Consider the following 16,629-nt stretch of genomic DNA (forward strand, 5'->3'; position numbering starts at 1 on the left):
CAATATCGGTATGTGTATGATGACAATGTCGGTATGTGTATGATGACAATGTCAGTATGTGTATGATGACAATGTCGGTATGTGTATGATGACAATGTCAGTATGTGTATGATCACAATGTCGGTATGTGTATGATGACAATATCAGTATGTGTATGATGACAATATCAGTATGTGTATGATGACAATATCAGTATGTGTATGATGACAATGTCAGTATGTGTATGATGACAATATCAGTATGACAATATCAGTATGTGTATGATGACAATATCAGTATGTGTATGATGACAATGTCGGTATGTGTATGATGACAATATCAGTATGTGTATGATGACAATATTGCTATGTGTATGATGACAATATTGGTCTGTGTATGATGACAATGTCAGTATGTGTATGATGACAATGTCAGTATGTGTATGATGACAATATTGGTATGTGTATGATGACAATATTGGTATGTGTATGATGACAATGTTAGTATGTGTATGATGACAATGTCCGTATGTGTATGATGACAATATTTGTATGTGTATGATGACAATGTCAGTATGTGTATGATGACAATGTCGGTATGTGTATGATGAAAATATTTGTATGTGTATGATGACAATATCGGATTGTGTATGATGACAATGTCGGTATGTGTATGATGACAATATCGATATGTGTATGATGACAATGTCAGTCTGAGTATGATAACAATGTCGGTATGTGTATGATGACAATATTGGTATGTGTATGATGACAATGTCGGTATGTGTATGATGACAATGTCAGTATGTGTATGATGACAATATTGGTATGTGTATGATGACAATATTGGTATGTGTATGATGACAATGTCAGTATGTGTATGATGACAATGTCGCTATGTGTATGATGACAATATTGGTATGTGTATGATGACAATGTCAGTATGTGTTTGATGACAATGTCGGTATGTGTATGATGAAAATATCGATATGTGTATGATGACAATGTCAGTCTGAGTATGATGACAATGTTGGTATGTGTATGATGACAATGTCGGTATGTGTACGATGACAATATTGGTATATGTATGATGACATTGTCGGTATGTGTATGATGACAATATCGGTATGTGTACGATGACAATATTGGTATGTGTATGATGACAATGTCGGTATGTGTATGATGACAATATCGGTATGTGTATGATGACAATATCGGTATGTGTATGATGACAATATTGCTATGTGTATGATGACTATATCGGTATGTGTATGATGACAATGTCAGTATGTGTATGATGACAATGTCGGTATGTGTATGATGACAATGTCAGTATGTGTATGATGAAAATATCGATATGTGTATGATGACAATGTCAGTCTGAGTGTGATGACAATGTCAGTATGTGTATGATGACAATGTCGGTATGTGTATGATGACAATATCGGTATGTGTATGATGACAATATCGGTATGTGTATGATGACAATGTCGATATGTGTATGATGACAATGTCAGTATGTGTATGATGACAATGTCGGTATGTGTATGATGACAATGTCGGTATGTGTATGATGACAATGTCGGTATGTGTATGATGACAATGTCGGTATGTGTATGATGACAATATCAGTATGTGTATGATGACAATGTAGGTATGTGTATGATGACAATATCGGTATGTGTATGATGACAATGTTGATATGTGTATGATGACAATATCTGTATGTGTATGATGACAATGTCAGTATATGTATGATGACAATGTCGGTATGTGTATGATGACAATATCGGTATGTGTATGATGACAATGTCGGTATGTGTATGATGACAATGTCGGTATGTGTATGATGACATTGTCAGTATGTGTATGATGACAATGTCAGTGTGTGTATGATGACAATATCGGTATGTGTATGATGACAATATTGGTATGTGTATGATGACAATAATGGTATGTGTATGATGACAATGTTGGTATGTATATGATGACAATATTGGTATGTGTATGATGACAATATTGGTAGGTGTATGATGACATTATCGGTATGTATATGATGACAATATTGGTATGTGTATGATAACAATATTGGTATGTGTATGATGACAATATTGGTATCTGTATGATGACAATATTGGTATGTGTATAATGACAATATTGGTATGTGTATGATGACAATATTGGTATGTGTATGATGACAATATTGGTATGTGTATGATGACAATATCAGTATGTGTATGATGACAATGTCGGTATGTGTATGATGACAATATTGGTATGTGTATGATGACAATATCAGTATGTGTATGATGACAATGTCAGTATGTGTATGATGACAATATCAGTATGTGTATGATTAAAATATCGATATGTGTATGATGACAATGGCAGTATGTGTATGATGACAATGTCGGTATGTGTATGATGATAATGTCAGTATGTGTATGATGACAATATCGATATGTGTATGATGACAATGTCAGTATGCGTGTGATGACAATGTCGGTATGTGTATGATGACAATATCGGTATGTGTATGATGAAAATATCAATATGTGTATGATGATAACGTCAGTCTGAGTATGATGACAATGTCGATATGTGTATGATGACAACATCGGTATGTGTATGATGACAATATCAGTATGTGTATGATGACAATATCAGTATGTGTATGATGACAATATCAGTATGTGTATGATGACAATATCAGTATGTGTATGATGACAATATTGCTATGTGTATGATGAAAATATTGGTATGTGTATGATGACAATGTCAGTATGTGTATGATGACAATGTCAGTATGTGTATGATGACAATATTGGTATGTGTATGATGACAATATTGGTATGTGTATGATGACAATGTTAGTATGTGTATGATGACAATGTCCGTATGTGTATGATGACAATATTTGTATGTGTATGATGACAATGTCAGTATGTGCATGATGACAATGTCAGTATGTGTATGATGACAATATTGGTATGTGTATGATGACAATGTCAGTATGTGTTTGATGACAATGTCGGTATGTGTATGATGAAAATATCGATATGTGTATGATGACAATGTCAGTCTGAGTATGATGACAATGTTGGTATGTGTATGATGACAATGTCGGTATGTGTACGATGACAATATTGGTATGTGTACGATGACAATATTGGTATATGTATGATGACAATGTCGGTATGTGTATGATGACAATATCGGTATGTGTACGATGACAATATTGGTATGTGTATGATGACAATGTCGGTATGTGTATGATGACAATATCGGTATGTGTATGATGACAATATTGGTATGTGTATGATGACAATATTGCTATGTGTATGATGACAATATCGGTATGTGTATGATGACAATATCGGTATGTGTATGATGACAATGTCAGTATGTGTATGATGACAATGTCGGTATGTGTATGATGACAATGTCAGAATGTGTATGATGAAAATATCGATATGTGTATGATGACAATATCGGTATGTGTATGATGACAATATCGGTATGTGTATGATGACAATGTCGGTATGTGTATGATGACAATATCAGTATATGTATGATGACAATGTAGGTATGTGTATGATGACATTGTCAGTATGTGTATGATGACAATGTCAGTGTGTGTATGATGACAATATCGGTATGTGTATGATGACAATGTCGATATGTGTATGATGACAATATCGGTATGTGTATGATGACAATGTCGGTATGTGTATGATGACAATGTCAGTATGTGTATGATGACAATGTCGGTATGTGTATGATGACAATGTCAGTATGTGTATGATCACAATGTCGGTATGTGTATGATGACAATATCAGTATGTGTATGATGACAATATCAGTATGTGTATGATGACAATATCAGTATGTGTATGAATACAATGTCAGTATGTGTATGATGACAATATCAGTATGACAATATCAGTATGTGTATGATGACAATATCAGTATGTGTATGATGACAATGTCGGTATGTGTATGATGACAATATCAGTATGTGTATGATGACAATATTGCTATGTGTATGATGACAATATTGGTCTGTGTATGATGACAATGTCAGTATGTGTATGATGACAATGTCAGTATGTGTATGATGACAATATTGGTATGTGTATGATGACAATATTGGTATGTGTATGATGACAATGTTAGTATGTGTATGATGACAATGTCCGTATGTGTATGATGACAATATTTGTATGTGTATGATGACAATGTCAGTATGTGTATGATGACAATGTCGGTATGTGTATGATGAAAATATTTGTATGTGTATGATGACAATATCGGATTGTGTATGATGACAATGTCGGTATGTGTATGATGACAATATCGATATGTGTATGATGACAATGTCAGTCTGAGTATGATAACAATGTCGGTATGTGTATGATGACAATATTGGTATGTGTATGATGACAATGTCGGTATGTGTATGATGACAATGTCAGTATGTGTATGATGACAATATTGGTATGTGTATGATGACAATATTGGTATGTGTATGATGACAATGTCAGTATGTGTATGATGACAATGTCGCTATGTGTATGATGACAATATTGGTATGTGTATGATGACAATGTCAGTATGTGTTTGATGACAATGTCGGTATGTGTATGATGAAAATATCGATATGTGTATGATGACAATGTCAGTCTGAGTATGATGACAATGTTGGTATGTGTATGATGACAATGTCGGTATGTGTACGATGACAATATTGGTATGTGTACGATGACAATATTGGTATATGTATGATGACATTGTCGGTATGTGTATGATGACAATATCGGTATGTGTACGATGACAATATTGGTATGTGTATGATGACAATGTCGGTATGTGTATGATGACAATATCGGTATGTGTATGATGACAATATCGGTATGTGTATGATGACAATATTGCTATGTGTATGATGACTATATCGGTATGTGTATGATGACAATGTCAGTATGTGTATGATGACAATGTCGGTATGTGTATGATGACAATGTCAGTATGTGTATGATGAAAATATCGATATGTGTATGATGACAATGTCAGTCTGAGTGTGATGACAATGTCAGTATGTGTATGATGACAATGTCGGTATGTGTATGATGACAATATCGGTATGTGTATGATGACAATATCGGTATGTGTATGATGACAATGTCGATATGTGTATGATGACAATGTCAGTATGTGTATGATGACAATGTCGGTATGTGTATGATGACAATGTCGGTATGTGTATGATGACAATGTCGGTATGTGTATGATGACAATGTCGGTATGTGTATGATGACAATATCAGTATGTGTATGATGACAATGTAGGTATGTGTATGATGACAATATCGGTATGTGTATGATGACAATGTTGATATGTGTATGATGACAATATCTGTATGTGTATGATGACAATGTCAGTATATGTATGATGACAATGTCGGTATGTGTATGATGACAATATCGGTATGTGTATGATGACAATGTCGGTATGTGTATGATGACAATGTCGGTATGTGTATGATGACATTGTCAGTATGTGTATGATGACAATGTCAGTGTGTGTATGATGACAATATCGGTATGTGTATGATGACAATATTGGTATGTGTATGATGACAATAATGGTATGTGTATGATGACAATGTTGGTATGTATATGATGACAATATTGGTATGTGTATGATGACAATATTGGTAGGTGTATGATGACATTATCGGTATGTATATGATGACAATATTGGTATGTGTATGATAACAATATTGGTATGTGTATGATGACAATATTGGTATCTGTATGATGACAATATTGGTATGTGTATAATGACAATATTGGTATGTGTATGATGACAATATTGGTATGTGTATGATGACAATATTGGTATGTGTATGATGACAATATCAGTATGTGTATGATGACAATGTCGGTATGTGTATGATGACAATATTGGTATGTGTATGATGACAATATCAGTATGTGTATGATGACAATGTCAGTATGTGTATGATGACAATATCAGTATGTGTATGATTAAAATATCGATATGTGTATGATGACAATGGCAGTATGTGTATGATGACAATGTCGGTATGTGTATGATGATAATGTCAGTATGTGTATGATGACAATATCGATATGTGTATGATGACAATGTCAGTATGCGTGTGATGACAATGTCGGTATGTGTATGATGACAATATCGGTATGTGTATGATGAAAATATCAATATGTGTATGATGATAACGTCAGTCTGAGTATGATGACAATGTCGATATGTGTATGATGACAACGTCGGTATGTGTATGATGACAATATCAGTATGTGTATGATGACAATATCAGTATGTGTATGATGACAATATTGCTATGTGTATGATGAAAATATTGGTATGTGTATGATGACAATGTCAGTATGTGTATGATGACAATGTCAGTATGTGTATGATGACAATATTGGTATGTGTATGATGACAATATTGGTATGTGTATGATGACAATGTTAGTATGTGTATGATGACAATGTCCGTATGTGTATGATGACAATATTTGTATGTGTATGATGACAATGTCAGTATGTGTATGATGACAATGTCAGTATGTGTATGATGACAATATTGGTATGTGTATGATGACAATGTCAGTATGTGTTTGATGACAATGTCGGTATGTGTATGATGAAAATATCGATATGTGTATGATGACAATGTCAGTCTGAGTATGATGACAATGTTGGTATGTGTATGATGACAATGTCGGTATGTGTACGATGACAATATTGGTATGTGTACGATGACAATATTGGTATATGTATGATGACAATGTCGGTATGTGTATGATGACAATATCGGTATGTGTACGATGACAATATTGGTATGTGTATGATGACAATGTCGGTATGTGTATGATGACAATATCGGTATGTGTATGATGACAATATTGGTATGTGTATGATGACAATATTGGTATGTGTATGATGACAATATCAGTATGTGTATGATGACAATGTCGGTATGTGTATGATGACAATATTGGTATGTGTATGATGACAATATCAGTATGTGTATGATGACAATGTCAGTATGTGTATGATGACAATATCAGTATGTGTATGATTAAAATATCGATATGTGTATGATGACAATGGCAGTATGTGTATGATGACAATGTCGGTATGTGTATGATGATAATGTCAGTATGTGTATGATGACAATATCGATATGTGTATGATGACAATGTCAGTATGCGTGTGATGACAATGTCGGTATGTGTATGATGACAATATCGGTATGTGTATGATGAAAATATCAATATGTGTATGATGATAACGTCAGTCTGAGTATGATGACAATGTCGATATGTGTATGATGACAACGTCGGTATGTGTATGATGACAATATCAGTATGTGTATGATGACAATATCAGTATGTGTATGATGACAATATTGCTATGTGTATGATGAAAATATTGGTATGTGTATGATGACAATGTCAGTATGTGTATGATGACAATGTCAGTATGTGTATGATGACAATATTGGTATGTGTATGATGACAATATTGGTATGTGTATGATGACAATGTTAGTATGTGTATGATGACAATGTCCGTATGTGTATGATGACAATATTTGTATGTGTATGATGACAATGTCAGTATGTGTATGATGACAATGTCAGTATGTGTATGATGACAATATTGGTATGTGTATGATGACAATGTCAGTATGTGTTTGATGACAATGTCGGTATGTGTATGATGAAAATATCGATATGTGTATGATGACAATGTCAGTCTGAGTATGATGACAATGTTGGTATGTGTATGATGACAATGTCGGTATGTGTACGATGACAATATTGGTATGTGTACGATGACAATATTGGTATATGTATGATGACAATGTCGGTATGTGTATGATGACAATATCGGTATGTGTACGATGACAATATTGGTATGTGTATGATGACAATGTCGGTATGTGTATGATGACAATATCGGTATGTGTATGATGACAATATTGGTGTGTGTATGATGACAATATTGCTATGTGTATGATGACAATATCGGTATGTGTATGATGACAATGTCAGTATGTGTATGATGACAATGTCGGTATGTGTATGATGACAATGTCAGTATGTGTATGATGAAAATATCGATATGTGTATGATGACAATGTCAGTCTGAGTGTGATGACAATGTCAGTATGTGTATGATGACAATGTCGGTATGTGTATGATGACAATATCGGTATGTGTATGATGACAATATCGGTATGTGTATGATGACAATGTCGATATGTGTATGATGACAATGTCAGTATGTGTATGATGACAATGTCGGTATGTGTATGATGACAATGTCGGTATGTGTATGATGACAATGTCGGTATGTGTATGATGACAATGTTGATATGTGTATGATGACAATATCTGTATGTGTATGATGACAATGTCAGTATGTGTATGATGACAATGTCGGTATGTGTATGATGACAATATCGGTATGTGTATGATGACAATGTCGGTATGTGTATGATGACAATGTCGGTATGTGTATGATGACATTGTCAGTATGTGTATGATGACAATGTCAGTGTGTGTATGATGACAATATCGGTATGTGTATGATGACAATATTGGTATGTGTATGATGACAATAATGGTATGTGTATGATGACAATGTTGGTATGTATATGATGACAATTTTGGTATGTGTATGATGACAATATTGGTAGGTGTATGATGACATTATCGGTATGTATATGATGACAATATTGGTATGTGTATGATAACAATATTGGTATGTGTATGATGACAATATTGGTATCTGTATGATGACAATATTGGTATGTGTATAATGACAATATTGGTATGTGTATGATGACAATATTGGTATGTATATGATGACAATATTGGTATGTGTATGATGACAATATCAGTATGTGTATGATGACAATGTCGGTATGTGTATGATGACAATATTGGTATGTGTATGATGACAATATCAGTATGTGTATGATGACAATGTCAGTATGTGTATGATGACAATTTCAGTATGTGTATGATTAAAATATCGATATGTGTATGATGACAATGGCAGTATGTGTATGATGACAATGTCGGTATGTGTATGATGATAATGTCAGTATGTGTATGATGACAATATCGATATGTGTATGATGACAATGTCAGTATGCGTGTGATGACAATGTCGGTATGTGTATGATGACAATATCGGTATGTGTATGATGAAAATATCAATATGTGTATGATGATAACGTCAGTCTGAGTATGATGACAATGTCGATATGTGTATGATGACAACGTCGGTATGTGTATGATGACAATATCAGTATGTGTATGATGACAATATCAGTATGTGTATGATGACAATATTGCTATGTGTATGATGAAAATATTGGTATGTGTATGATGACAATGTCAGTATGTGTATGATGACAATGTCAGTATGTGTATGATGACAATGTCAGTATGTGTATGATGACAATATTGGTATGTGTATGATGACAATATTGGTATGTGTATGATGACAATGTTAGTATGTGTATGATGACAATGTCCGTATGTGTATGATGACAATATTTGTATGTGTATGATGACAATGTCAGTATGTGTATGATGACAATGTCAGTATGTGTATGATGAAAATATTTGTATGTGTATGATGACAATATCGGATTGTGTATGATGACAATGTCGGTATGTGTATGATGAAAATATCGATATGTGTATGATGACAATGTCAGTCTGAGTATGATGACAATGTCGGTATATGTATGATGACAATATTGCTATGTGTATGATGACAATGTCGGTATGTATATGATGACAATGTCAGTCTGAGTATGATGACAATGTTGGTATGTGTATGATGACAATGTCGGTATGTGTACGATGACAATATTGGTATGTGTACGATGACAATATTGGTATATGTATGATGACAATGTCGGTATGTGTATGATGACAATATCGGTATGTGTACGATGACAATATTGCTATGTGTATGATGACAATGTCGGTATGTGTATGATGACAATATCGGTATGTGTATGATGACAATATTGGTATGTGTATGATGACAATATTGCTATGTGTATGATGACAATATCGGTATGTGTATGATGACAATGTCAGTATGTGTATGATGACAATGTCAGTATGTGTATGATGAAAATATCGATATGTGTATGATGACAATGTCAGTCTGAGTGTGATGACAATGTCAGTATGTGTATGATGACAATGTCGGTATGTGTATGATGACAATATCGGTATGTGTATGATGACAATATCGGTATGTGTATGATGACAATGTCGATATGTGTATGATGACAATGTCAGTATGTGTATGATGACAATGTCAGTATGTGTATGATGACAATGTCGGTATGTGTATGATGACAATGTCGGTATGTGTATGATGACAATATCAGTATGTTTATGATGACAATGTCGGTATGTGTATGATGACAATATCGGTATGTGTATGATGACAATGTCGATATGTGTATGATGACAATATCGGTATGTGTATGATGACAATGTCAGTATGTGTATGATGACAATGTCGGTATGTGTATGATGACAATATCGGTATGTGTATGATGACAATGTCGGTATGTGTATGATGACAATGTCGGTATGTGTATGATGACAATGTCGGTATGTGTATGATGACATTGTCAGTATGTGTATGATGACAATGTCAGTGTGTGTATGATGACAATATCGGTATGTGTATGATGACAATGTCGATATGTGTATGATGACAATATCGGTATGTGTATGATGACAATGTCGGTATGTGTATGATGACAATGTCAGTATGTGTATGATGACAATGTCGGTATGTGTATGATGATAATGTCAGTATGTGTATGATCACAATGTCGGTATGTGTATGATGACAATATCAGTATGTGTATGATGACAATATCAGTATGTGTATGATGACAATATCAGTATGTGTATGATGACAATGTCAGTATGTGTATGATGACAACATCAGTATGACAATATCAGTATGTGTATGATGACAATATCAGTATGTGTATGATGACAATGTCGGTATGTGTATGATAACAATATCAGTATGTGTAAGATGACAATATTGCTATGTGTATGATGACAATATTGGTATGTGTATGATGACAATGTCAGTATGTGTATGATGACAATGTCAGTATGTGTATGATGACAATATTGGTATGTGTATGATGACAATGTTAGTATGTGTATGATGACAATGTCAGTATGTGTATGATGACAATATTTGTATGTGTATGATGACAATGTCAGTATGTGTATGATGACAATGTCGGTATGTGTATGATGAAAATATTTGTATGTGTATGATGACAATATCGGATTGTGTATGATGACAATGTCGGTATGTGTATGATGAAAATATCGATATGTGTATGATGACAATGTCAGTCTGAGTATGATGACAATGTCGGTATGTGTATGATGACAATATTGCTATGTGTATGATGATAATGTCGGTATGTGTATGATGACAATGTCAGTATGTGTATGATGACAATGTCGGTATGTGTATGATGACATTGTCAGTTTGTGTATGATGACAATGTCAGTGTGTGTATGATGACAATATCGGTATGTGTATGATGACAATGTCGATATGTGTATGATGACAATATCGGTATGTGTATGATGACAATGTCGGTATGTGTATGATGACAATGTCAGTATGTGTATGATGACAATGTCGGTATGTGTATGATGACAATGTCAGTATGTGTATGATCACAATGTCGGTATGTGTATGATGACAATATCAGTATGTGTATGATGACAATATTAGTATGTGTATGATGACAATATCAGTATGTGTATGATGACAATGTCAGTATGTGTATGATGACAATATCAGTATTACAATATCAGTATGTGTATGATGACAATATCAGTATGTGTATGATGACAATATTGCTATGTGTATGATGACAATATTGGTATGTGTATGATGACAATGTCAGTATGTGTATGATGACAATGTCAGTATGTGTATGATGACAATATTGGTATGTGTATGATGACAATATTGGTATGTGTATGATGACAATGTTAGTATGTGTATGATGACAATGTCCGTATGTGTATGATGACAATATTTGTGTGTGTATGATGACAATATTGGTATGTGTATGATGACAATGTTAGTATGTGTATGATGACAATGTCCGTATGTGTATGATGACAATATTTGTGTGTGTATGATGACAATGTCAGTATGTATATGATGACAATGTCGGTATGTGTATGATGAAAATATTTGTATGTGTATGATGACAATATCGGATTGTGTATGATGACAATGTTGGTATGTGTATGATGACAATGTCAGTACTTGTATGATGACAATGTCGGTATGTGTATGATGACAATGTCAGTATGTGTATGATCACAATGTCGGTATGTGTATGATGACAATATCAGTATGTGTATGATGACAATATCAGTATGTATATGATGACAATATCAGTATATGTATGATGACAATGTCAGTATGTGTATGATGACAATATCAGTATGACAATATCAGTATGTGTATGATGACAATATCAGTATGTGTATGATGACAATGTCAGTATGTGTATGATGACAATATCAGTATGTGTATGATGACAATATCAGTATGTGTATGATGACAATGTCAGTATGTGTATGATGACAATGTCGGTATGTGTATGATGACAATATCAGTATGTGTATGATGACAATGTCGGTATGTGTATGATGACAATATCACTATGTGTATGATGACAATGTCGGTATGTGTATGATGACAATATTGCTATGTGTATGATGACAATGTCGGTATGTGTATGATGACAATATTGGTATGTGTATGATGACAATATTGCTATGTGTATGATGACAATATCGGTATGTGTATGATGACAATGTCAGTATGTGTATGATGACAATGTCGGTATGTGTATGATGACAATATTGCTATGTGTATGATGACAATGTCGTTATGTGTATGATGACAATATTGCTATGTGTATGATGACAATGTCGGTATGTGTATGATGACAATATTGCTATGTGTATGATGACAATGTCAGTATGTGTATGATGACAATGTCAGTATGTGTATGATGACAATGTCAGTATGTGTATGATGACAATGTCAGTTTGTGTATGATGACAATGTCGGTATGTGTATGATGACAATATCAGTATGTGTATGATGAAAATATCGATATGTGTATGATGACAATGTCAGTATGCGTGTGATGACAATGTCGGTATGTGTATGATGACAATATCAGTATGTGTATGATGACAATGTCGGTATGTGTGTTATGACAATGTCAGTATGTGTATGATGACAATATCGGTATGTTTATGATGACAATGTCGGTATTTGTATGATGGCATTCAAATGTCAGACTGGGGCCTTCTAGGTCTATTATTCTAAAGTGAAGAATTCTAATTCTAGTACTATAACAGTTACACCTAAATGGCTAGAGTTGGAATTGTTTGTTCTAGAATAATCCTTATACCTAATTGACCGGCCTATAGACAGTGTTATAGCTCGAAAGTTAGGATTGTTTATCCTTAAATAGTCCTTATACCCAAAAGACCGGCCTACAGACAGTGGTATAGTTCTAAAGTTAGGATTGTTTGTTCTACACTAATCCCTATACTGGAACAACCACCCATAATCCAAAGTCCAAACGAATAAGATTTTATCAGTTATTTTTGTTTAAGAATCTAAATGAACTAAATTCTTCACTGATTTTCAAAGGATAGATGTCATATAATTGGGATATATTTGTACTGAGGGCACACTGTTATACGATTTTACCAAGTTTGAGAAAAAAATCATTAAGAAATAGTATTTGTGATAATACCTTGCAGATCCGTAAAAATCATGATAAACAGCGTTCTAAATGTAGACAGAATGCACATAGTTTGAAAATATGTATAGATTGATGTACGTGTAATGGTATAAGGTATTTATTACAAAAATCTAAATATAGGTAATGATGCAATCAATGCTTTGACAACGCATAAAGACCAGGAACTTCGGGTTGACCTTGAGAGTTTTGAAGGTGACAAAGCTTACGCCCTTTATTCCACGTTTTATGTCGAGGATGTTAACAGCAATTACAGATTGCACGTGTCGGGGTTTTCAGGGACGGCAGGTGCGTATATAAATACTCATTGAATAGTATTCATTCATTTATTTCAATCTTGCCACCATTATAAAAATGTTTTGTCATGTCTGTTATATGTGTGAGAGACAAAACGTGAATGTAAAATAGTTCTAATACAATGTTAGCATGTCAAAGTGAATGCAAAAGGGGAGATAATGAATAGTACGATATAGCTTCCTGACTGCGGAATCTTTAGAATGCGTGGTGGCTCAATTGTCGTGGAATTCGTGGGTACCCCTTACCCACGAAGTTACATCCTCAACGAATAAAGACAACTATTTTTTGCTTGAGTTATCTTTCTTACAAATATGTAAATCCACGAAATTACGTCCCCACGAACCCGTAGAAATTAAGCAATCCCCGAGAATTGGCTCCCAAAAATTTAAATGATTCTACAGTAGTGCAGATTCAAGTTTGATCAAATCACCCCCCCCCCCCCCCCGGTGGTGGGGGATAGTGCCACAAAAGGGGATCAAAGTTTTACATAGAAGTATATAGGGAAATCTTTAAAAATATTCTTCTCAAGAACCACTGGGCCAGAAAACCTGAGATTTACATGAAAGCTTCCTGATATTGTGCAGTTTGAAGGTTGTTCAAATCATGGCCCCTGGGGCTAGGTTGGGGTTCCAATAGGGAATCAAAAATGCATATGGGAAGAAATAGAGAAAATCTTTAAAAATCTTCTCAAAACCCAATAGGCCAGAAGAGCTGACATTTACATGAAAGTTTCCTGACATAGTGCAAATTCAAGTTTGTTCAAATCATGGCCTCCGGGGTAGGTTAGAACCACAATAGGGGATCAAAGTTTTGCATAGAAATATATAGACAATCTTTAAAAATCTTCTCAAGAACAATTGGGCCAGAGAAGTTGACATTAACATGAAGGCTTTGATAACATAGTGCAGACTCAAGTTTGTTCAAATCATGGCCCCTTGGGGGTAGGTTTGGGCCACAGATGTGACTAAGCTTTTACATGCAAATGTATATGGAAAGTCTTCAGATATGGGCCGAGGTGACTTAGATGAGCGATGTCGCCCATGTGCCTCTTGTAAGTGTATTATAAGAGTGTTATAAGCGTTTTTTAATGATTTTGTGATAAGCAAGTTATAAGTATGTTATAAGCGTGTTATAAGTGTGTTATAAGCATGTTGTAAGTGTTATAAGTGTGTTATAAGCGTGTTATAAGTGTGTTATAAGCATGTTGTAAGTGTTATAAGTGTGTTATAAGCGTGTTATAAGTGTGTTATAAGCATGTTATAAGTGTTATAAGTGTGTTATAAGCGTATTTTAAGCTTTTTGATAAGCGTTTCATTAGCGTGTTATAAGTGTGTTATACATGTGTTATTAAGTAATTGAAATAATTACTGCAGGTGACAGCTTGGCTCCTCACAATGGTATGGAATTTTCTACTTACGATAATGATAATGACAACAGAACGAATGAAAACTGTGCACTTTCATGGATGGGGGCCTGGTGGTACAATGGCTGCCATCTCTCCAACCTGAACGGGATGTACGTAACAGCTCCTGTAGACTATGCCGGATACATGTCGTGGTATTCATGGAAACAGAAATACGTAGCTTTAAAGCGGGCGTTGATGATGATCAGAGCTAAAGTTTGAACTAAACGTCAAACTCTCTCAGTGATACAGTCTAACTATGAATGTCTCGATCATCTAAAATCATCTATATGTCGTATTTAGCGGTTTGTACCTCTATATTCCGCATTAAGCGGTGTGTACCTCTATATGCCGTATTAAGTAGTGTGTTCCTCTACATTCCACAATAAGCGGTTTGTATCTCTATATGCTGTAATAAGCAGATTGTACCTCTGTATGTCGTATTAAGCTTTATGTACCTCTAAATTCCGTATTGAACGGCATTCGATGTTGAAAACTAAACAAGAGTTGTCTAAAAGATGTAGAATAGTGATTCCTGCTCTATTGGAATCAAGAAGATACTGGTCTAGGTTATTTGTCAGTTTTACTGCATTTTTATAAAAGTAAACGTCGATGTTGGATTTGTACAAGTGCATGACACTTTTTGAAACATCTCGGGGGGGGGGGGGGGGGGGTATTTGGCGGATGTGATTCCTTATTCGTTAAATCTGCAAGGTTGTAGTTTTACAGAAATGATTAGTCATATATACATGAACTTCAATGTCATAACAATTACATTGTACACTTTTCGTTTTAGTATTGTAAATCGTTACACACAGAAGAGGCTTACAACACGACGAAAGCGCTAAGTGTGATTTATTAAATGCGTACTTCGTCATCATTGTATGTAATATATATGAAGGCGCTAAGTGTAATCAATTAAATGCGTACTTCGTCATCATTGTATGTACTATATATGAAAGCGCTAAGTGTAATCAATTAAATGCGTACTTCGTCATCATTATATGTACTA

The 16,629-nt window shown here is 34.4% G+C and overlaps 1 protein-coding gene across 1 annotated transcript in view; it reads left to right on the plus strand.

Moving 5' to 3' along the window:
- The window catches only part of LOC125660945 (ficolin-2-like), an 86,951-nt gene extending 70,714 nt beyond the window's left edge, over positions 1-16,237 (plus strand). Inside the window, exons 5-6 of the mRNA XM_048892795.2 lie at positions 14,042-14,206; positions 15,589-16,237. Coding sequence (XP_048748752.2) covers positions 14,042-14,206; positions 15,589-15,839 — 416 coding nt within the window. The 3' untranslated portion in view covers positions 15,840-16,237. The remainder of the gene's footprint in view (positions 1-14,041; positions 14,207-15,588) is intronic.
- Positions 16,238-16,629: the final 392 nt, after the last annotated feature.

The sequence above is a fragment of the Ostrea edulis genome, chromosome 8 (assembly GCF_947568905.1).
Source record: "Ostrea edulis chromosome 8, xbOstEdul1.1, whole genome shotgun sequence".
NCBI lineage: Eukaryota > Metazoa > Mollusca > Bivalvia > Ostreida > Ostreidae > Ostrea > Ostrea edulis.